Consider the following 21,796-nt stretch of genomic DNA (forward strand, 5'->3'; position numbering starts at 1 on the left):
CACGTCTCTACCCCGACTCTTCGCTTCACTCCGCCCTCAGGCCCCACCCCCAGACCACGCCCCTGTGCTCATCCGTACGTCGCGGGCTGAGCTGCGTAGCCCCGCCCAAGGGCCTTTCCCCAGGCAAGAGCCTGAGCACTCGCTGCCTACCCTCCCCCAGTTCAGCTCTAACCCTGGTGCCCACAACACCAACGGTATCCGCCCCCGTGCGAGCACGCACGCGCAGTCCCCACCTCTCCGGGATCCGAGCCCTGAGCCCTCAGGTCGCCTGCCCTGGGTCGGGCCCCGCCTCCAGGCCCAGCCCCTCCCCTCATGCCGGGTCCCGCGCACGCGCGTCTCCCTTGCCCAGCCTACCCCCCCCCGCCACTGTCAGCCCGGCGGTCCCCCGGTGCTAGGTTGCCCCCAGCCCCCTCCTTCTTCTCATCCTCTCTCTGTCCCACCCTGCGTAGCTTTGTGCCCGGGGCACCGAGCCACTTCCCCCCTCAGCCGCGCCGCGGAAGGAGGGAGCCGCCACCGAGGAGCTTCAGCTCGCTGCCCCAGGCAGGGGCACAGGTAGGTGGCGGCCGCGGGCTGGGCCGCTCACGGAGCCCCAGACTGCGAGTGGGGGCGGGGGCGGTGTGTGAGGGAGGGTCGGAGTGGGGGAGGGGAAGTGGGATGGGGTTGGGGTGTGGTTGGTTGAAAGCTGAGGATGAAGATACAGGAGTGTGGGTGATGGGTTTAAGGGTGAGGTCGTGGTGCTGGGGTAGGGTATGGGGGTGTGTGAGAATTGGGGTTCGGGAGGGGTGGGAGAAGGGAGCAGGATTAGCTTGGGGGGTCTCCGGAGGGGCATGCGTGGGAATTTAGAGAGATGGAGAATTGCACTGCCGAGGAAGGGGCGTTGAAGAGTGCATGGAGGAAAGGACCTAGGACTGGAATAGGAGAAAGGGTGGGGTCTTGGGGGTAGGGAAGAAACAAGTTGGGGCTGTGCATTGTGAAGCTGGGCATAGTGGAGCCTGAAGGAAGGGGATTTTGAAGGTTGAGGATAAGACAAGGAAAGAGATGGAAGAGATTGGGGGAATCCCAGAGAGTGGGAGGAAGGAAAGAATAGATGGTGAAGGAAGAGTTCCTGGGGGTTAGAGTGGGTGGGAGTGGAACAGTGTGGGGAAGGAAGGGGCGGCAGGTGGAGGTGGGATTGGGTACAGGGGACAGGGGGCCAGATTTAAAAAGATCCATGGAAGGATTAAAAGGGCATAAGAGAGGTGGGGGCATAGGAGCAGGGAGTGAGTGAAGGAAGGTTAGGATTTGGGGGTGTGGAGATTGGATTTTGTGTGAGCAGCTCTAGAATTAGCAGGTAGAAAAACTAAGAGTGTGCAGATGTTGGAGAGATTAGTATGTAGAGGAAGGTATGGAACGGAATATGGTGCTACCCTCTGGAACTTGGGAGAGAAAAGGGTATGGGTGAGAAGGCAGGTAGGGAAATGCAAGTTACAGGGAAAAAGGAGTAGAGGAGTTGGAAATTGAATAATGGTCGTTGACACAGATCAGTGAAGGTAAAATTGTTAGTTGGTTATTGGTGGTTTGGAGCTAGTTTCCATTCTAGTTTTTATGTTAAAAATTTTCTCAAGAATTCTGCATTTCCTAATAAACCAAGGGTATCTGCAGCCTTGGGATGAAGGCCAAGGGTTGACAGATGTTTTCCTGGTGTGTGGATGTGGGTAATTTCTGCCCTGGCAGAGGGAAGAAGTGAGGCCTCAATGTAGCTGTTTTGGCTCTGTTCCCACCAACTCTTTCCTCAGATGTCCTGTGTGAGTGTGTGAGTGTGTGTGTGTGTGTGTGTGTGTTATCTCTTCCCTGTCCCCTGCAGCTTGAGCCAGTGAATACCAGAGGGATCAAACAGGTGGGTGAGATTAATTTTTAACATCTTTTTTTTTATCCTTAAGGCTGATGTCATATTTTTATTCTTAAGAGACAGCATCATGCAGTGGAAAGAGCTTGAACTTTGGAGTAACACAGCCTTGAGATTGAATTCTGGCTCTGCCACTTACTAGCTCTGTTCCTTAAGTAAGTTACTTTACTTCTCTGAGCCTCTTCGTCTGTTAAATGGCAATCCTGACCTTACAGGAATTTTGAGGATTAAATGGGATCATTTAATATAGTACCTAGCATAGTGCTTGGCAATTGGTAGGTGCTTAATAAATGGTAGCTATCATACCCAGGATCATTATCATTCATAATCATTGGTACAATTCATTATTCTTAGGGGATTGTTAACCTACATTACCTGCGAAAGTTAGGTGTTTCCTTTGTCTTTCTCTTCAAATTAAATAACCATAGACTTAGCTCACAATTTTAATCCTGTTACCAACCTCCCTCCTCCCACACTTGACTGGCATAGTCGTGCTTTTTGCTTAGTAAACTGGCTTCACAGTCTAAAAAGCTGTCATATGTAGTTATCAATTCTTTTATCTTGCCTCTTATTCAAAGAGGCTGTAGAGAACTGTTTTTAATTTAGTAAGGTTATATTTTATTCATATGATGATGATATACATAGTGGTAATTTGGCTCATGTATGGTGGCCAAATAGTAGATCATGCACTATTCTGATATTTTTCTACAATGTTGTCTGGCTTACAAAACTGCCTCTCTGTAGGGAGCTGGGAGACTGTTTGAATGCCCCTGTGACTCTGTTCACCTAATATAAAATGCAGCTGATTCAGATCTACACTGGACGTTGTTATTCTTACAGATACTGATTATTTTAATTTTCCAGTTTGTTTGGGGTTTTTGCCATGGTATGTCTTCTGAGGGGGCCTGTGCATGATAGAACACCATGTACAACAGCCAGGCGCAAGTGAAAGCCAAGTCCAAAAACTTTGTGTGGAATTCTCTTGCCTTTATGATTCTTACCCTTGAAAGGTTTAAACACTAATATAATTCTTAGATTATTTTATAGTACTCACAAATTCTCAGGAAGCTCCTTACTGGGAGAATGCAAGATACACAAATTCAGTAGTAGAAATCAAAGGTCACCAGCATACTCTGAACCAAGGTCAGTTCCTAAGTGCCATGGCTGAAGAATGGAGAGTCCTTGGGGCTTCTGGACAGATGATGTTGGTTTACTCATTTGGAAATGCTGGATTTATTTTCATCATTTAGAAAGAGAACTAGCGTTTGATGAGTAATTTAAAGGTAAAATATAGCCAGACTCGGCCTTTTTGTAAAAAACGATCCCTGGAAGCAGAAGCTGCCGGGCTTTGGGGCAGCCTGGGTTAGCGTCCTTTCTCCTGTCACAAGCTGGTGTGCCCTCTGCTGGATAGAATCAGACTTTTCTCATTTTCACCCTAAGTTGTCATCCATTCATCCATTTGTCCGTTTTACTCCAAAGTTTGTGGAAGGTACAATTGGGTGTGAGGTTCAGGGATAATACAGATGGGCAGACACTGTTTCTTTGCCAGGGTGCTTGTCGTGTGCTGATTCTTTATAAGTTCCGTTGAATTTGCCTTTGTGTTAAAATCAAATCATTCCTTTTTAGGGCCATGCGGGTGTCTACTTTTCTGATCTACAGGTAGAGTAGGGCTCTGAATGTCCATCACGGGGATAAAGACCAAAGGAGATCTGCTTTATCTCTTTGTCAAGATTAAAGTCTGTGAGGTGGAGGGGGCCAGATGCTTGCTTCTATTGGAAGAAGAGCTTTGAATAAGTGAGGCATCTCCTTAGCAGCAGGCGCTGAATACTGGCAAGAGTATGGATTATAAGAGCTGGCACTGTGACAGCTCTCTGGTTTGTAAATTCCCCCCTCGCCCCCTGGTAGTACCAGTAGCAATATACTCCCATCATCTGCTTTGTTTCTACCACCTGCAGAAGGGTCTGGCAAGTGGGGGAGGAGCTGCAGCTGTTGCCTGGAAGAGGCGCTGGCTCTTGGCAACAGTATCAGTAGGCCCTGCAGCTCAGCACTCAGTCTGTCCCTTTGAGGTCTCACCCTTCCTCTCAAACAAGTATCTGTTGAGGACTTAATACTAGACGCTATGTTGGGCCTGGGAAAGAGGGACAAATCAAGTAAGTGCCTTGCCTTCAAAGAGCTCACAACTCTGGGAACCTTGGTAAGAGAATAGATATAGTACCTGGTGCAAAGTGCTGTGTAGAAGGAGCTCTGGGGAAAAGCAGACAGGTATGCACTGGCGCAGGGATTAGGGAAAGTTTCCCAGGAGACGGACTGTGGTGGGCTGAGTGTTAATGATGAATAGGAATAAGCGAGGTCAGGGAGGCAGAGGAGGGTGTTCCCGCCAAAGGGAGCAGGTGGCAGAATGAGCAGAAACCAGTGGGACGAGAGAGCACAGCCAGCTTACCTGGGTAGTGTGGCATGGCCAGAGTAGGGCGTAAGGAAATGAGCAGGAAAGGGTGAGGCTCCCGGGCTAGGCAGGGCCCTCTTTTCTGATGTGTTTTTACACATAATTATCCTCTGGAGAAATGTAGATTGTACTGATGCCACAAACAGGATCAGCTGTTTGATCCCCAGGGACTCAGCGTTTCTGATCACTTATTTGATTGTTTGCTGACACTTTTAAGTGGCATCAGAGGTACATCCTAGCCCTGTATTGATGCAGAAAAAGCTGGGTTGGTTCACTCTAAGTCAGTCAGAGTCTTTTAGAGATTACAGCAGCGTTTTGACCTCTATTATATTAAATTTCACCTCTTTCTCTTTTTAAATTGTTGTAGAAATGATAATCAAATACTTTCATTTTATTTAACATAGCAATTTCTCAGGTATTTTGAAATTTCACAGTTCCTCAGGAAAACAAGTATTTATTCCAAGTAGTGCTTAGGCATAAAATGTCACCCACATCATCACATAAATACCCAACTGTTTTTGATATTTCACCTTACCTTAAAGTGCCCCAGTAGAGCCTTAGCAGGTATGATGCTTCCAAGGCCTAGAAGAGCTTTTATTTAGTTCTTGTGCTATAAATCCCCAAAATCTCTGTTGCTTGTGGCCTATGTAAGGTTTAGGAAATGAGTAAACTTTAGTTCTGCAAATACCTGCTCAGGGACTGTTACATGCCAGAGCACTTTGTTAGGGAGTCGGGATGAGGTAAGCATGGTTCCTCCTCTCAAGCTCAAACCAGCAGAACACAGACTCAGAAACAAATCGATAGCAGAACAGTGAGCCAAGTGCAATAAAGAAGTGTGTGGAAGATGCCAAGGCAGCAAGGGAATTATTCGTTTCTAGTCTTTCTTGTTCTGTGCATAAACATGGTTTTAAAACATAATAAATTCCATATGTCCTTAATTTGTAACTTGCAAATCAGTAAAAATTTTACAGTTTTAATGGCTGCATAACATTCCATGGTATAGATATATCATAATTTACTTATGGCCATTTAGGTTGTTTCAGATTGTTTTGATAGTGTTAACTGTGCTGCAGTGACTTTCCTTGGAGATGATAACTCTCTGGGATAACTTTTCAGGGTGAATTTTAGAAATCAGATTTGAGCTGGTATTTGAAAGATGAGTAGGAAATCACCAGATAGACAGGAAAAGGGGGAGAGTGGGAAAGGGCATTCCACGTAGAGGCAATAGAGGCAAGTTCCAGTGTCAAAGTTCACAGGCAACTGGTGAGCTTCTTTTCCCCAAACCAGCCACGGGGCCTGCCTAGTAGACTCATAAAGCTCTGGGCACAGAAAGATGAAGTTACTTGTTACACACCACATTTTAATTAGATTTGCTTCCCTTGTGCCTTGCTTTTACAGTTGCAACCGACGCAATGTCTTACTACCTCAACTCAGAAAACCACCTGGACCCAGGGCCCATCTACGTGCGAGAAAATGGACAGTTGCACATGGTCAATCTGGCCTTGGATGGCGTCAGGAGTAGCCTGCAGAAGCCAAGGCCTTTCCGACTGTTTCCCAAAGGCTTTTCTGTGGAGCTTTGCATGAACAGGGAAGATGATACTGCGCAGAAGGAGAAGACTGACCATTTCATCTTCACGTACACTCGGGAGGGGAATCTTCGGTACTCTGCCAAATCCCTCTTCAGCCTGGTCCTGGGCTTCATCTCCGACAACGTCGATCACATTGATTCCCTTATCGGCTTTCCTGAGCAGATTGCTGAAAAGCTGTTCTCTGCTGCGGAAGCCAGACAGAAATTCACAGAGCCAGGTGCGGGCCTAAGGGCTTTGCAGAAATTCACCGAGGCCTACGGAAGTCTGGTGCTTTGCTCCCTGTGTTTGCGAAACAGGTGGGTGTCCTGATTAGGATAGTGAGTATTTTGTTGGGTGTAGTAATTGTGTCAAGCTCTGGGGCTTCATGGGCTTGCGGATTTCCCTCATCAAGTAGCACATCAATTTAGAACTTCCAGACACACAGTGGTGGGCCATTTTGAGAAAAATCACTGTCTTTCTTCTCCCGTCACTCTCCCAGACAACACTTAGCTTTATTTTGAAAACAGTTTACAAAGATTAATTGATTGCCACACTTCCTCCATTAGGTAGAAAATACTCTTCTACCAACTTTTCTAGTAAGAGAAAATAGAAAAGACAAGATGTGACCTGCCATGTTATCTCTTGGTATGCTTTGGGGATGTGAAAATTAGTAAGCAGAGTTCTCAGCCCTATTCTAGTTTTCAGACCACTAGATACTGAGCATTAGATAATAACAAACTTGAAAAGAACGGGTGATTAAAATTTTAAGTATCCTGAAGTTTGGAAATTTTCAAATAAGGTCCCAACACCATTACCAAGGTCTGTTTTCAACTGAGCAGATGTTTTTTCTTGTGACTTCCTTTTGCTCATATGCTTTTATTGATTTATTTAAAATTTTTATTCCACCATGTCAAATGATTTTCGAAGCATCTAATAATTAAAAAGAACTTTAAAAAATGTACATGGAAAAGAATTTAAAACAAAACACAAAAAAGTATAAAGTGAAACACAAGCCTCCCTCCCATTGCCCTCCTGTTTCCTCTCCCCAAAGGCAACTACTGTTATCAATTTCTTTTATATCATTCCAGAGATATTCTGTCCATATATATGCATATATAGCTCTCCTCTTTGTCATACAGATGGCAGCACACTGCTTCAACTGTCATGCATCTTGCTTCACATATTTTGAAAATCATGCACCATCAATACTTGTAGATTTTTAAAATATCTGTATAGTATACCACTGTATAAACTTTTTTGAGATTAGAAAATGTGAAAGGCAGCTTTCTATTAAGATGCACAATCAATATGATCATTAAAACAAGGCTAAACAGAAAGCATATAATAATAAAAGCGAAAATCGTACCAGAAAGCATAAGCAAAGTTCATATGCTTAAAAAAATAAAGAAGCAATCTTTGTTTAATCGGCTCATAGAATTAGTATTTTTACCCCAGGCCAAATATTGTACTTTAAAAAGAAAAGACACGAACAGATGCAGACAACAACAGAATCATGCAGTCATGAACCGTGCAGACACCTTAGGAAAGCTCTGTCTTTGTGCTGTGGTCTCAGTCACAGCTGGGCCTGGGGCTGCTGCCAGTGGAAAGGAAAAAAATTACGTTGCCTACATGAAAAAGTCTAGCAATATTTCATTGTAGCTTACACATTTGAAATACATTTTACTCCTTTATTTTTTATTCTAAGTTATTTATGTTCATTGTAGAAAAATTAGAACAATGAAAAATAGAATGATGATGTGTACTTTGTTTTAAAATTACTTTATGAAGGCAATACATACTATTTGGGAAATACCTAAAACTAATACTAAAAAATTAATCCCATCATTCATGGTCATCATTTTCAAATATTTCTTTATACATTTGGGAGTGTACTCTAAGCTATAACTTGTATTTTGTTTTTTTCCTCCACCTACCATTATAGCTTAAGTATTTCCCATGATAGTGAAAATGCTTTTTATCTATTTGTTGTGTCGGCATACTGTTCCAGTGGTCAAATTGAATGAGGGCAGCACTTTTATTCCTGTTTGGTGAGTACATACATTAGTGTAGCATTTCTGAAAAGCACTTGGCAATATGTTATCAAGATCCTTAAAAACATTCATACCATTTGTGCATCAATTCTATTTATGAAGAATCTATTCTAATTTCTAAGGTAATACTCATATAGGAACACATATTTTTATATAAAGATGTTCATCATAGTACTTGTAATAATGAAAACCTGAAAGCTGACTACCCAAAATTAGGAAATTAGTTAAGCAAATTATGGTGCATTCATACAAGATATATAGCTATTAAAATAATATTCAAAGAACATTTAAAATGATGTGAAATATTCATTATATACCAAATGAAAAAATAAGAATTAAAGTTACATATACTATATGATCCCAGTTTTGTTTAAAAAAATAGGAATTTTTATGTGTATTACATATGTAAAAAGGAAAAAGACAAACCCATTGAAATGTAATCTAGATAGTGGGATTGAGATTGTTTTAATTTTCTTTATAATTTTTTATATTTTCTTAATTTTTTTCTCCAAGGAGGATGTACTATTTTTATAATCAGAAAAAATATAAAAAAACATTTTTAACAATTTTTTGGCACATATTTTATTGCAACAATCCAAACTTTCCTGTCTTAATTGAGATATAAAAGTAAGATTTTCAATTGTGATTAAAAAAAAAAAAGCAAAAACAACTTCCCTTTTGAATCTCCAAAGGAAAATAGGAAGAAGACAGGAGATTTGGGTTTGCATTTGCAACCCAGGGCTGAAGCTGCAGCAGCAAAGGTTTTACTAGTGCAAAAGTGTTCAGGTCAAAGGGAATGCACTTGAGAAAATAATTGAATACAGTATAAGATAATTGAGTAGGTGCTGTCTTGGGGTTGGGTCACAAAGCTGCCTGCCAGAAGGAAAAGCCAGTGTTTTTGCATCTGGGTTCCAACCCTACAAAACTGTCTCCTCCCTGTGTTAAAACCCCAGTGATTTTCAATCGCACTGGTGGTTGCAGGGAGGCAAGTATGTTTTCCTTAAAATATCACCATGTGTAACTGAAGTAATTATAATACTGGTAGCTACCATTTAATGAGGGCCTATAAGAATCCATGTACTTTTGGAATAGTGTTTCTAATTTTCTTAATAATCCTGAAAAGAAGTAGTCATCAGCCCCATTTTCTAGCTGGAGAAATTGAGACTCAGAGAGGTTAAGTAACTTACTCACAATCACACAAGTAATTAAGGTTGTTAGAATTCAAACTCGGGTCTGACAGTAAAACATGTCTGTGATGTTTCTGTTGCTTGTCCACTATATACTATTCTGAACTCTTTAAGGGGCAATTTGGAAGACTAGTTTTGAGCAAGACCCTAGAGCTTTGATTATGTTGTAGATAAGCATCTAGTAATGTCTGTGGTTTGCATGTTGGTTTCTCAGCCTTGATTTTTGTAATGTTTGTTCATTGTGTTATACATTGTTATGTCCTTCACAGATAACTTGTTTCAGAATTACTAAAAATCTTTTGATTAATTGATCAAAGCATGTATGTTTTCCTCTCTGATTGCCAGTAATCCTCCAAACCCCCATTAACCCACTTCAACTCTGTGATTGTGAGCTAGAAAACAGCAGCTTTATTTACTGTGCAATTAAAATACGTCTGAGTAAATAAGGCTCATTTGTGTACCCAGCTGAGCTCAGTCACCAGGCAGTTAGAGGGGGTATCAGTGCCCTAGGCCATCTGTACCTAGCAGTCAGGCCAGCCACAGCTTCAGTAAATCTGATTTTTGTTGAAAAGAAAAGAGATCTAACTTCCCCCTTAGTCTCCGATTATTCCATCCTGTTTTTGATAATTATGATCCTGCTGACAGAAGAGAGATGTGAATACTTTTTTAAGTATAACCCCACTGGCCCTAGCATACCATCTCTGAAAACTTCTAGACAACATCCATGAGGAAAGTGGATGAGAAAGGCATGCTCTTGCCAAGTCAGTTTCCCTGTTGTTTCAGGATCCTCTCCTCTCTATTTCCTGTCACACCTAATCCCTTTTCATTTTTTGTCACTGACATCATCTAACCTAGATGAATGACTAGAAAGCAGGGTGGAGGCCACAGCCTGGGCTGTGGAATGCCTGTGTGATCTTTTCCTCTCCAGAGGCGTCCCTGATGGCCTCATGATGACAGTTTGGCAAGGTGCTCCAGTGTAATTAAATTGATTGTGCTCACAGGTTTGTCTTAATAACCATGTAGATTAGAGTGAGTCCTCGTAGTCGTCATGCTGCAGATACTTTCGGAGTAAAGTTAGCAGGATAACAGGCACGGTGTAGTGGGCAGCTACTCCAACTTGGGTTTGAGTAGAAAAGATAAAATGTGATCTGCCAAATACCTCTTGGTCTGTTCTTGAATGTGAAGATTAGAACCTAGCGTTCTTGGCCGTGTTCCAGTTGACAAAGCACTAGGTACTGAGCATTAGATAAAAAGCAACCTTAAAGGAATAATTCGTTAAAATTTTGAGTATCCTAAAGTTTGGAAATTCGCCAGTAAGGTCCCAACACCAACACCAAAGTCAGTCTGTCTTCTAACAAAGCAAATGTTTTCTCTTGTGACTTGTCTTTGCTCACGTACATTTATTTATTTATAGTTTTTTTCCCACTGTCATGTATAATGACTTTCAAGGCATTTATTAATGAAAAAAATTCAACCTGTGCCCCCATAGTTATCAGTGAAGTCTGCTTTATTACACAGTACTTTGTCCTGATGGAATGTTGGTTGCCTCACAAAGCCACAAATGGTAATGTTTTAAAAGATGGAAAAGAAAAGCTGTTGCTTTCTCTTTTCACCCCACAGATACCTGGTGATCTCAGAAAAACTTGAGGAGATTAAATCTTTCCGGGAGCTGACCTGTCTGGATCTTTCCTGTTGCAAGCTTGGAGATGAGCATGAACTTCTAGAACATCTCACTAACGAGGCCCTGTCTAGGTATTGATCTACCACCATTGCAGATAGTTTTATTATTTTTTTAAAGGATGCTCTAGAAGAATACCAGTTACTTCCCAATCCTGCGTTTATTTGCTATTTTTTTTCCCTAAAATATTTTTATTCTCCATTTACTTGGTAGAAGCAATATAGATTGAATAACTCTTACAAAAGTAAATCAGTTGGTTCATTTTTCTAAATAACCTTTATTTCAACATGTAGTGCTTGAAACTACCTGGGTTGAAAAAGGATCTTTCCCTTTGTCCAGTCCTAGTTTGTCTAGTCTTAGCAAGAGATGAGAAGTTAGACATTTTTCCATAGTCATTATCATTTTCTATTTTAACTGTCAATGAACTGTCAATAAATAATTTAAAAAGTGAACTATTAAAGACAGCCAAATACATCCTTTTCAAGACCATAATTTAAAGAAATCTTCCAGTTTATACCATTCACAACTAGTCCGACTGATCTCAGTCTGATCTGCAGAGAGGGGGCCAGGTGGGTTCCTTTGTGGGTTCATAAACACCCAGAAGGATAACAGCATTATAAACCTGAGTCTCACCCACTTCATGGGGCCTGCCTAGAACGGCAACACCTACGTACTGCCCTGCACAACGGTATTTTTGTGTGAGGTTAGTAAAAGTTCAGATTTCTTGTTGTGTGTGTGATAGTGGAGCGCATTAATACACCAGTGTCAGGTTAGCTGGATGGATTGGCTTTTGGGTATACCTTAAAAACCCAATCTGAATATCTGGCTTTATAAAGCTAATTAAACTTAGAGGTCTGTTTGCTTTGCCAAAAGAATTCTCATAGGAATTCCTTAGCAGACTTTCCCAACATACTTTGAGTATTTTTGGTTTTCTCACAGCATTTGCCAGGAGTGCAGCTTTTGTGTTAAACAAGGTATATTTATCTCCTTAATGAAATCCATTCACCTCACTCTACCATATGCCTTTAGTGCCCTCTGCCATCTGAGATAAGTACTACATGACACTTTGATCCCTAAATTAACCCTCATTTAGTAACTGAAATACCCTGTTTTCCAGAAAATAAGGCCTAGCCAGACAATCAGCTCTAATGCGTCTTTTGGAGCAAAAATTTATATAAGACCCGATCTTATTTTACTATAATACCAGGTCTTACATAAGACCGGGTCTTATATTAATTTTTTCTCCAAAAGATGCATTAGAGCTGATGGTCCGGCTAGGTCTTATTTTCGGGGAAACACGGTAGAACCAAAAGATATTTACCTGTTAAATGCATTGGGTGTGAAATAGCAGGGGGTAGAGGATATTTAATATTTTTTAATGAAATCTATGAAAGCATGTTCTCATACATAGACTTTCTTCAACTCTCTTTAAGTAATTTATTTATGGACTTTGTTTTCCTAGTGTAACTCAGCTCCACCTGAAGGATAACTGTTTATCTGATGCCGGGGTGCGGAAAATGACAGCACCAGTTCGAGTGATGAAAAGAGGCCTTGAAAATCTAACATTATTAGATTTATCTTGTAAGTTTCATTAGAAATTACGGATTATTAATATTGGAAGAATGGCCTTAGAAATCATCTAGTTCGCCTTTTCATTTTAGAGGTGATAAATTGAGGGGACTTTCCTAGGTGCCACAGCAGGTTAGTGGCAGAGCAGGACTAAAGCCAGAGCCTCTTGACTCCAGGCTGAATACCTCTCCTGGCATGCTGCCACCTCTTTAGGGTAGGAAAAGCCCTGACGGATTCATCCATGCCACTCACTGTGTGCAGACAGGGCAGCCGTTCGTCATCTTCATAGCATATATAAAGCACGTTTGGTTCATCTTTGCTTTCTTTAAGTTGCTGATCCATCGTGTCTGTCAGGTGGGTCTTTTTTAATCAGTACTTGCTTGGTGAAAATCTAGATGAATCCATAGTTGTAATAATTGACTCAGGCTTAACCAGATACTGACTCCAATGGTAGAAAGTTGATAGAGATCGTTTACACTTTAACTGAGCATCCATATGTGGCAGGATAGTATGGTGCCAAAAGAATAGAAAGAGAAGGGTTTAAGGTCAGAGGATACTCCTTGTTCTGCTCCTCTTATTAGCAGCTGTGTGCCCTTGGGCAAGTTATTTCACCTCTCGAAGCCTTGGTTTGGCTTCTGTAAAATGAAGATAATAATGAATGTCCTACCTTACGCCCATAGAAGTGTATTCATTCAACAGATATTATTTTGAGCATCTACACTGTGCCAGGCACTTTGTACTCATGGCCTTGAGGACTCAGTGCTAATGTCATCCTCTCCATTTGAAGTGAGAAGGCGATATATAAGAAAAGAGTCTGAAAATAATGCAAGTTAGTAAGAGTAGTAATAGTTTCTGTGTCTAAATACCTTTGAAACAGTTTTTTAAGTCTTTTAACTTTGGAGGGGAAATGGCCATGAACAAACTCTGATGAACCATTTTAATACATGCTTATATATGTTGTTTTCATATGGTTGCAAATTAAGCCCTTTGGGATAACAACCTGGTTCATTTATTTTTCTGCTAACCTCCAACTCCTAGATTTAATTTACTCTGGAAAGTTTGCTCACTCAGTATTTTATGTTTTATCATTGCTTGACCTTTTTTCTGACCTTACTGTTGACATTTTAGCGATAGTTGTGTAACAAAACACTACCTATGTTTTTGACATCTAGGTAATCCTGAGATCACAGATGCAGGAATCGGATACCTCTTTTCTTTTAGAAAATTAAACTGCTTAGATATTTCTGGGACGGGGCTCAAGGTAAGACTTTTGCTCTCTTCTCTTATTTTTCCACAGTCACAATTTGATATTTTGCTTCTGCTAATTGATGTTTAGGAAGGGCTGGTATTTATGATGGTGTTTATTTCCTACTGAAAGCAAGTACAAATTAACCAGATGTGTGGGCGTTCCTGTTCTGTCGTTCCCTCACTAGGACATCAAAGCCATCAAACACAAGCTCCAGACCCACATAGGCCTCGTCCACTCCAAAGTGCCTTTGAAGGAATTTGATCACAGTAACTGCAAGACAGAGGGCTGGGCTGACCAGGTACTGCAGATCTTTCTCCCTACACTTAATACGGCTTTTCATTGTAATTCCAAGTGCCTTATTCAATACTTTGAACAAAAAGTTCATTCTCTTGGTATTCCTTGGCTGAATTGTCATCTTCATGTCAAATCAGAGATACCGATGGCCTATAACTGACCCAACTACTTAAGAAAAGGTGTTAGATGCTGGTCCTTAAATCTCATGCTCTGATCACTAGATCAGGCCTCATCCTTATTGGACCTAGGAGAAAATACCATCCTATAAATGATTCAGAAAAAAATGAATTCTGGCTTGCTATGAAAAAAACAGTATGACCCAATTTCAGAAGGACAGATTCTCTTAGCAGTGTGAATATACTAGAAAGAGAGTAAGTCACACTGATGAGATTCAAATCTGACTTCCCCTTTTGGGGGGCAAATTTCTTACCTCACAGAGTCTTAGTAAGGAAATGTGGTTCTTGCCCTTCTCTCACTGAGCCTTCCCATTTTCAAGTTCTTGGCTGAACTTTATTTTGACTCTTTCATCTTGATGATCTCCCTCAAGTTGGTACAGACTTAGATAGGAAGTCAGAAAGTAACCAGTTATACAGCACTAGTAGATGCCAGTGTCTGGTCCCTTTCTCCCTGAGATGCTTCACTTTTTCATTATTTTTTTTTTAACAGTGAAAAATTTTTATATTTAGAACTAGCCAGCTGGACTCAGTGTAGATGATCCCAGGTTGTTGGCAGCATCCAAAGCATCATAGTCGGGAGCCAGTGGAACATATGCCTGCTTCTCTCCATCAGGCCTGAGCAGGGTGTTGACCTTGGCCATGCCAATGTCATAGAGCTTCGTCACAGTTTGATCTGGGGCCTGTTGGTCTTGACATCCATCCACAGTGAACACAAGTGTATTGCTGTCTTCTCTCTTCTTCATGGCTGACTCTGTAGTCAGGCGGACTTGGTGATGGCACAGTGGTCAGGTTTGTTTCTCCTGGGGGCGCTCTTCCGAGGGTTTGTGGGCTGCCCTTGGAGCCGCAGTGTCTTGGGCCATTGGAAGGTGGGTGACGTGCGGATCTTTTTGTGGCTGTGGACGCCCTTCAAGGCCTCTGCTTTGGCTTCAGCTCTGGGAGAGGCTGGGGCTTCCTTTGCTTTTGGCACCATCTTTGTGAAAAGGGTTTTCTTCAGACACTTTAAACGAATGTTTCTTGGTGGAGGTGTGGAGGAGTCCCCAAACTGTATTGTTATGGATCCCTCCTTGGCTCAAGCTGTAATGCTTGATGGTGGACCTATCAAACTGCCTATTGTAGCATCACCTCCCTATAGATAAACAGGAAGGGGGTGCTGGTAAGTCAGTGTTTCAGGAGCATTTTGAAGTTGGCCCAGAAAACACATGCTAAAATAATTATCATAGTGCATTGCTAGACAGTTTGTAGCACTGGATGAATCCAAGACATAGCCAGCACACTTGAGGCAAGTGTGGGATGGTCATACAAAGGCTTGATGTAGTTTGACAGTAAGTGTCATGGTGGGAAGAGCATAGGCTATGGAGCCAGAGAGACCTGGGTTTGGGATTCCGACTTGACAACCCAGTAGCTGTATGACTTAAGGTGACTTTGACTCTCCGTTTCTTTATCTGTAAAATGCAGAAACCAGGATATGTCTTGCAGAGCTTGGTAAGGGTAAAGTACCTAGCCGCCTAGCCGGAAAGTAAGCAGATTGGGCTCTGTGTAGCTTCATGCCCTGCTTCTCAGCCTGGCTCCTGGTGCTTGGCCACCGAGCTTTATCTCTCTTATTGATCCCTTATTGAAACTGTTTCAGGCTGACTCCATGCTCCTCATTCTCAGCAGATGGCACAGAAAATCGAGGCCATCTAACAGGAGTCCCCTTACTTCCCTATCTCGGTTTCAAAACTTCTCCATTTCTTCAACTATTATGTATTCTACTTCCCTCCTATCCAAGTGGAGCAAGTATGCCACTTTACTCCAGTGATTAGCCCTTTAAGTTTTGGGGTTGGTTGGTTTGGTTTTTTTCAGTTCTGTTCCCTAAAACCACCAGCTTCCTCAGTGATAATTAATAGGTATTTCTCTCTACTGCCCCCCACCCACTGCATCTTCAGTCTTACCCTCTGTTGGCTGTTTTCTTTCTGTGTATAAACAGACTCGAGCTCCTCTTATTCTAACATGTTCCTCATCCCCCAACAACTGAATTGTTTTCTAGTCTTACCTCTTCCCACCTCCTCACTGCCTACTCGGTTCTTAATCCCTTGTAATCTAGTTTGGGCCATTACTGCTCTACTGTAGGTGCTCTCTTCAAAGTGGCACGTGATCTCATTCTTCACCTGCCTTGGGTTTTCTGCAGCATTGGTTTAAACATGCAGGCCTTATGCTTTTTCTCTCTCAGCCTTTCTCCTGGCTCTCCCCTCACTTTCTCCCTTCTCCCTCTAGCTCTTGCTGAGTCCTCACTTCCTCCTCTCCTCTGATACCTCCACTCACTCTCCTGGTGATCTTAACTGTTCTCAGAGCCTTAACTGTCCCTCAGGGCTTGTCTCACACATTAGGCCCGCTCCTAAATATCATCTGCCTGGCACCTCAAATCCAGCTTGTCCAGGACCTAACTCATTTTCTTCTTCCCCATCCCCAAACAGCTCTTCCTATGGACATTCTTACTTCTTAGTGGAATCATCATTTCTCCTATTGCCCACTGAGTCACCCGATTCAGCTAAACCATGTTGGCAACTCTTAGATGTGTTCCCATTTTCCAAAATCAGGAAAGTATCATAGAAGGGATGACAACTGATACTTATTGAGTGCTTTGTGGGTACCAAACACTTCATGTCTGTTACCTAACTTAACAGATGAAGAAATTGCAACTCAGAAATTAAATCACTTGCCAAGGGTCCCCTGGCTAGTAAGTGGTAGAGCTAACTCTGGAATTGTATTCTTAAACTCTGTCTTGTACTGCCTCTGTCCTGATACTGTTTTTCTTTACAGTCGTTTCATTGCATATCATAATGAGAAATGTTAAATTTAGTTCTTGTTACTCATGGTGTATGTCAAATAACCATTTATTTTATTTATGTATAGTTTATACTCAACCACATTTCTAAAAGAATTTGTAGTAGCTTATAATAAAAATACATTTGTAACGGTTTAAAAAAATGAAAGTTGATCATGAAGTGTCTTGAGAATATAGAAATGTGGGCATTTTACACACATATAAGAGTTTGAAAAAAAAAGTTTGAGTTATGGTTGGTATATTTTAAGACATGGGAATGTGTGAAAAGTATTATGATTAAGGTTTTAAATTTTAGTATTTAGTTTAAGGATATGCAGTTTATTTCTAGCTTGAAATAGAGATGAAAACGGAGTCAGCTTTATAGAATTTTTCCTGAGTCATACAAATACATATATCGAACATGTTTGTATTCTCATCAACTCCTGCATTAAAACAGAAAATCCAGGCTTGCCTCAGTTCTTATTCTTATCAGCAATCATCTGAAGTAAGATTTCCACAGGGGTTTGTGTTTATAGAAAGGGGACAGGGGGAACAAGGAAGGTTTGAGATTAAAAGCTTAAGATTTGGTCCAGATTCAAATCTTTCCAAATACATTTCAGATTGTTCTGCAGTGGGAACGTGTGACTTTGGAAGCTGTGAAGCTACGGGAAACCTCGGAACCTCGAAAGGCAGCTCAGCGCTTCTGTGAGAAATTCCCTTTCCTTTGGAGTTTTTGCCCTTAGGTTGTTTGCACCCTTAAAGCAGTAATGCTGTCTTCACTCAGTTTGAACATGAATTGTGATACTATTGACTTAATTAGATCACCAAGACTTGTGTTCTTTCAACGTTGCTCACAGTGTAAGTCCACACTAGCTCCAAGCACTGGCACCGGGAAAATAGCTTATTAAATGTCTGTAGGTAGGTATGTATTTGTATCCGTCACACCTGTTCCAAAAAAGATTTGCAGTGGCACAAAAGTGGAGTACAGAAGATGAAAAAGGAATTAAGTGTAGTCAAAAGGTAGAAGCAACCCAAATGTCCATCTACAGATGCATAGGTAAACAAAATGTAGTATTTACATACAGTGGAATATTATTCGGCTGTGAAAAGGAAGGAAATTTTGACACATGCTATCACACGGATAAAACTTTAAGACGTTATGCTAAGTGAAATAAGCCAGTCAAAAAAAAAAAATTGCATGATTCTTCTTATATGAGATTCCTAGAATAGTCAAGTTCACAGAGACAGAGTAGAATGGTGGTTGCCAGGGTTGGGGGAAGGTGTAATATGGAATTATTATTTAATATGTACAGAGTTTCAGTTTTGCCAGATGAAAATGTTCTGGAGATGGATGGTGGTGATGTTTGCACAACAATGGGAATGTGCTTCATGCCACAGAACTATACACTTAAAAATGGTAAATTTATGTATATTTTACCATAACTTTTACAAAGGAGTTAAATGATGAAATCAAAGTGAAGGAAAAATAAAGGTAATAAAATAACAAGCCAGGGCATACCAAAAATTTACATAATAAGGTTGTGTCCTTTGCTACAGTGTGCCATAAATTTGGCTCTTAGAAACAGGTCCAGATTTTTAATAGTAATAGCTAACGTTTTTTGGAACATTTACTATGTGCCATGGATTGTGCTAAGCAATTTATGTACGAATACATTATTTCATTTATCTTCACCCTTATGAAATAGGTTTTATATCTCTATAAAAGATAAGAAACCTGCATCTCAAGACAAGTCACTTGCTCAAGGCCACTTATCCAGGAAGTGGCAGAGTACATGCCTTCAACCTGTGTTAGTGCATATGCCACTGTGACTTTCCAGGGGACTAAGAAGGGAATAAAATTAATCCAAGCATCTTCTTTGGGCCTTTGTCGTTTCTCTTGGATCATCTTTCTAGACTTAGGCAGGCATTAGCATGCCAGCGTAGTCAACTCATCACTCTTCCCTTCTGTCGCTCTTTTAGATGGGAAGCGGGAGCGAACAGAAACCCCAGCGAAGTGTCCCCTGGCAGACACCCACATGAACTCTTCGGAGAAACTCCAGTTCTATAAAGAGAAAGCCCCAGACTGCCATGGGCCATTGTTGAAACGCGAAGCTGTCTCAAGCCAGGAGTCAAAGAAGAGCAAGAAGAGAGCTTTTGAGGAGCCAGAAAAGGAACAGAGTAACTCTTCACAGTCTTCAAAGCAGAAATATGTGTGTCTTTCTGTGGAAGACTGGGACTTGTTAAATTCCTATTGACGGGCAGATAGAAGTTGACCTTTTTCCCTCCAACTCTAATGTATGGGGAAAGGGGGCTAATGATGTTTTCCATTTTGTTTGAATTTACCTATGGTATTAGCATAGCAAACATATTTCTACTTTTGTGGTGGGGGAGGGGAATGCTATGGAAGTATGTGATAATTTCTAATGTATATTTTCAATACATAGTAATTTTTTCAAATAAACGTTTTTGCTGTCCTTGAGTTCTGCTTGTGAAACGTGGACTGGAGCCACAGGAAATAACACTTTGGTTTGGGATGGAAGGCCGTGTCAGCCGCTGACAAGGCAGCTTGGCAGAACTTGCTGCTATCCCAGTTTGGCCCAACCAATGTGCTATATGTACACATGGCTACCATTATTGAATGCCTCCTATTTGCTGTGCCCTGTGCTCACGATAACCATGGAAGACAGGTATTAGCCCCAATTTAGAGTTAAGAAAACTCAGCCTCAAGTTAAGTGAGTTGTTTAAGGTCACAGAGCTTCTAAGTGACAGAACCAGAATTTATACTCCTTTTGTCGAACTCTAAAGTCCACTCTGTTACATTGCCTTTTAAATAATAGTTACCAACTATTACAGCTATGAAGTAAAGCACCAGGAATCTTCATAACAGTCCTATAAAGTAAGGATTATTACCTGTTTGACAGGTGAGGATCCTGAGGCTAATGACTTACCTTGGACCAGAGCTTCTCAAGCTCTGTTGTGCATGCAGTGCTTTGAAGAATAAACCCTTGCTATTAATGGGCCCAGTGTGTGGAACATGGAGCATAGTGGGGCATCAGTGGAGCAGGGACCATTCAAGACCAGGTGAGATAATGGCAGCGAGGACTGGAGAGGTGGCAGTGATGACGAGAAGCGGTTTTGTTCGGGAGCTGTTTTGGAGGTAGAGCTGATGCATTTGGTGTCAGGGAGTTAAGGAATGGAATAAAATCAAAGATGACTGCTTCCTAAGGTTTTACCTGAGCAACTGAGTGGATAAGGAGCCCTTTACTAAGGTGGGAAAATGCAGGCAGAGACCTGGTTTGGGGTGGGTGGGTGGGTGGGGAAATCAAGAGCTCAGTTCTAGACAAATTCGAGATGCCTGATGGGATGCACAAGCAGGCAATTGGACATGTAAGTCTGGAGCTCGGGAGCGGTCAGGACTAAAGACATAAATAAAGTTGGACTTCAACAGTAAGGGTGATATTTGGTGCCCATACTGCATGAGATCACCTAGAGAGGGTGTAGGTAGAAAAGAGAAGAGGGCTTTAGACTGGGCTTGGGGCTTCCCACACTTAAGATCAAGCAAAATGGGAATGGATATTGAAGATAAAACCAAAAGGATGTATAAGCCTAGAAGTGAAAAGGTTTTGACAAGAAGGGAGTAGTGTTAATGTAACTGAGAGGCTAAGTTCTGTATAGAATCCTAGAACATTTTCACCGCTCTTCACTTTATAGATGGGGACGCTGAGGCTCAGAGGGAAGAAGTTTAGTCATTATGATGGTTAATTGTGTGTCCAGTTGGCTAGGATATGGTACCCAGTTGTTTGGTGAAATACCAGCCTAGGTGTTGCTGTGAAAGTATTTTATAGATGTGACTGACATTTAAACCAGTAGATTTTGTCTCTCTCTCTCTCTCTCTCTCTCTCTCTCTCTCTCTCTCTCTCTCTCTCTCTCTCTCTCTCCCCCCCCCCCCTCCCTGTTCTGTTTCTCTGGAGAATCTTTCGTAATACGTTCATCCTTTCACTCAATGTGAAACAATTATTGTGCACCGATTGTGGGCTCTGTTAGAGCAAATAAGACAGATTCCCTGCGGAACAGACAAATGACTTCCCAAGTACAGTTACTGTGACGTGGGTATGTTTTAGGGGCTTTAGGTCCTCAGTGGGGGAATGCTAAATGGGTAACCAAGAGCTGTGAGGCAGGAGATGCTTCATAAAAGGTAATGATGCTTAAGTGAGTTTTGAAGGATGAATATGAATTATGACATCAAAGCGAGAGACCAGGCATTTCAAACTCCCTGGAGTGTGGAAACGAGTGGCAGCATTTCCACATGTGTTGCTCTCAGGAGTTCTGGGTGGCTGGAGCCGATGGGAGTTGGAGAGAGTTGAGCACTGAAGCTAGAGCAGCGAGCAGGGTCCACTTCAGGGGAAGACCCTTACCCTGAAAATCAGGGAGCTATGCAAGGGGTTAAAGCAGAGGTGAGAGACCTGTGTGTTAGAAAGATGCCTTGGCTATTAGGTGGAAGCCAGCTGGGAGGGGAAGTCTGGTGAGGGGCCAAGAAAAACCCGAGACAAGGCATGGGGCGGAGCAGAGGGGATAGCAGTGAGATGGCATCATTCACTCCACACCTATTTGCGGAGCATCTGTTCTGAGCCAGGCTCTCTGCTCAGTGATGGGATCCATAACGAACAACACAGACACTGCTGCTCTGGTTGGGAGCTTGGCTGTGGAACTGAAAGGAGCTGGAGTTGACCTGCAGGAGAGGGAGTGGTCAAAGGTGACTTCCTGGTTTTAGCCTGAAGGAAGTAACCACTGAGATGGGAACAGCAGAGAAGGAACAAGTTCGGGTGTCCGATGAGTTCACTTTGGAGTTTGGAGAGCTTGTGGTGCCTGAGGGACAACCAGCAGACACTGTCC

General features: G+C 41.9%; 1 protein-coding gene across 3 annotated transcripts; it reads left to right on the top strand.

The window, feature by feature from the left end:
• The first annotated feature begins 298 nt into the window (after positions 1-298).
• LRRC42 (leucine rich repeat containing 42) lies at positions 299-19,382 on the top strand. 3 transcript variants are annotated; one of them, XM_019742869.3, is made up of 9 exons: positions 299-552; positions 1,946-2,040; positions 5,727-6,213; positions 10,755-10,886; positions 12,275-12,393; positions 13,554-13,642; positions 13,815-13,928; positions 17,524-17,608; positions 18,884-19,382. In XM_019742869.3, the coding sequence occupies exons 3-9, from the start codon at positions 5,741-5,743 to the stop codon at positions 19,156-19,158; spliced, it is 1,287 nt and encodes a 428-aa protein (XP_019598428.2). In that variant the 5' UTR covers positions 299-552; positions 1,946-2,040; positions 5,727-5,740; the 3' UTR covers positions 19,159-19,382. The 3 variants fall into 3 exon arrangements, with proteins under 3 accessions (XP_019598428.2, XP_019598429.2, XP_019598427.2); XM_019742870.3 differs by having other exon boundaries at positions 336-552; positions 1,920-2,040; XM_019742868.3 differs by lacking the exon at positions 1,946-2,040 and having other exon boundaries at positions 336-552.
• The last annotated feature ends 2,414 nt before the right edge of the window (positions 19,383-21,796 follow it).

Source organism: Rhinolophus sinicus, chromosome 14 (genome assembly GCF_057876585.1).
Source record: "Rhinolophus sinicus isolate RSI-liver-muscle chromosome 14, RSI-T2T, whole genome shotgun sequence".
In the NCBI taxonomy this organism is placed as follows: Eukaryota; Metazoa; Chordata; class Mammalia; order Chiroptera; family Rhinolophidae; genus Rhinolophus; species Rhinolophus sinicus.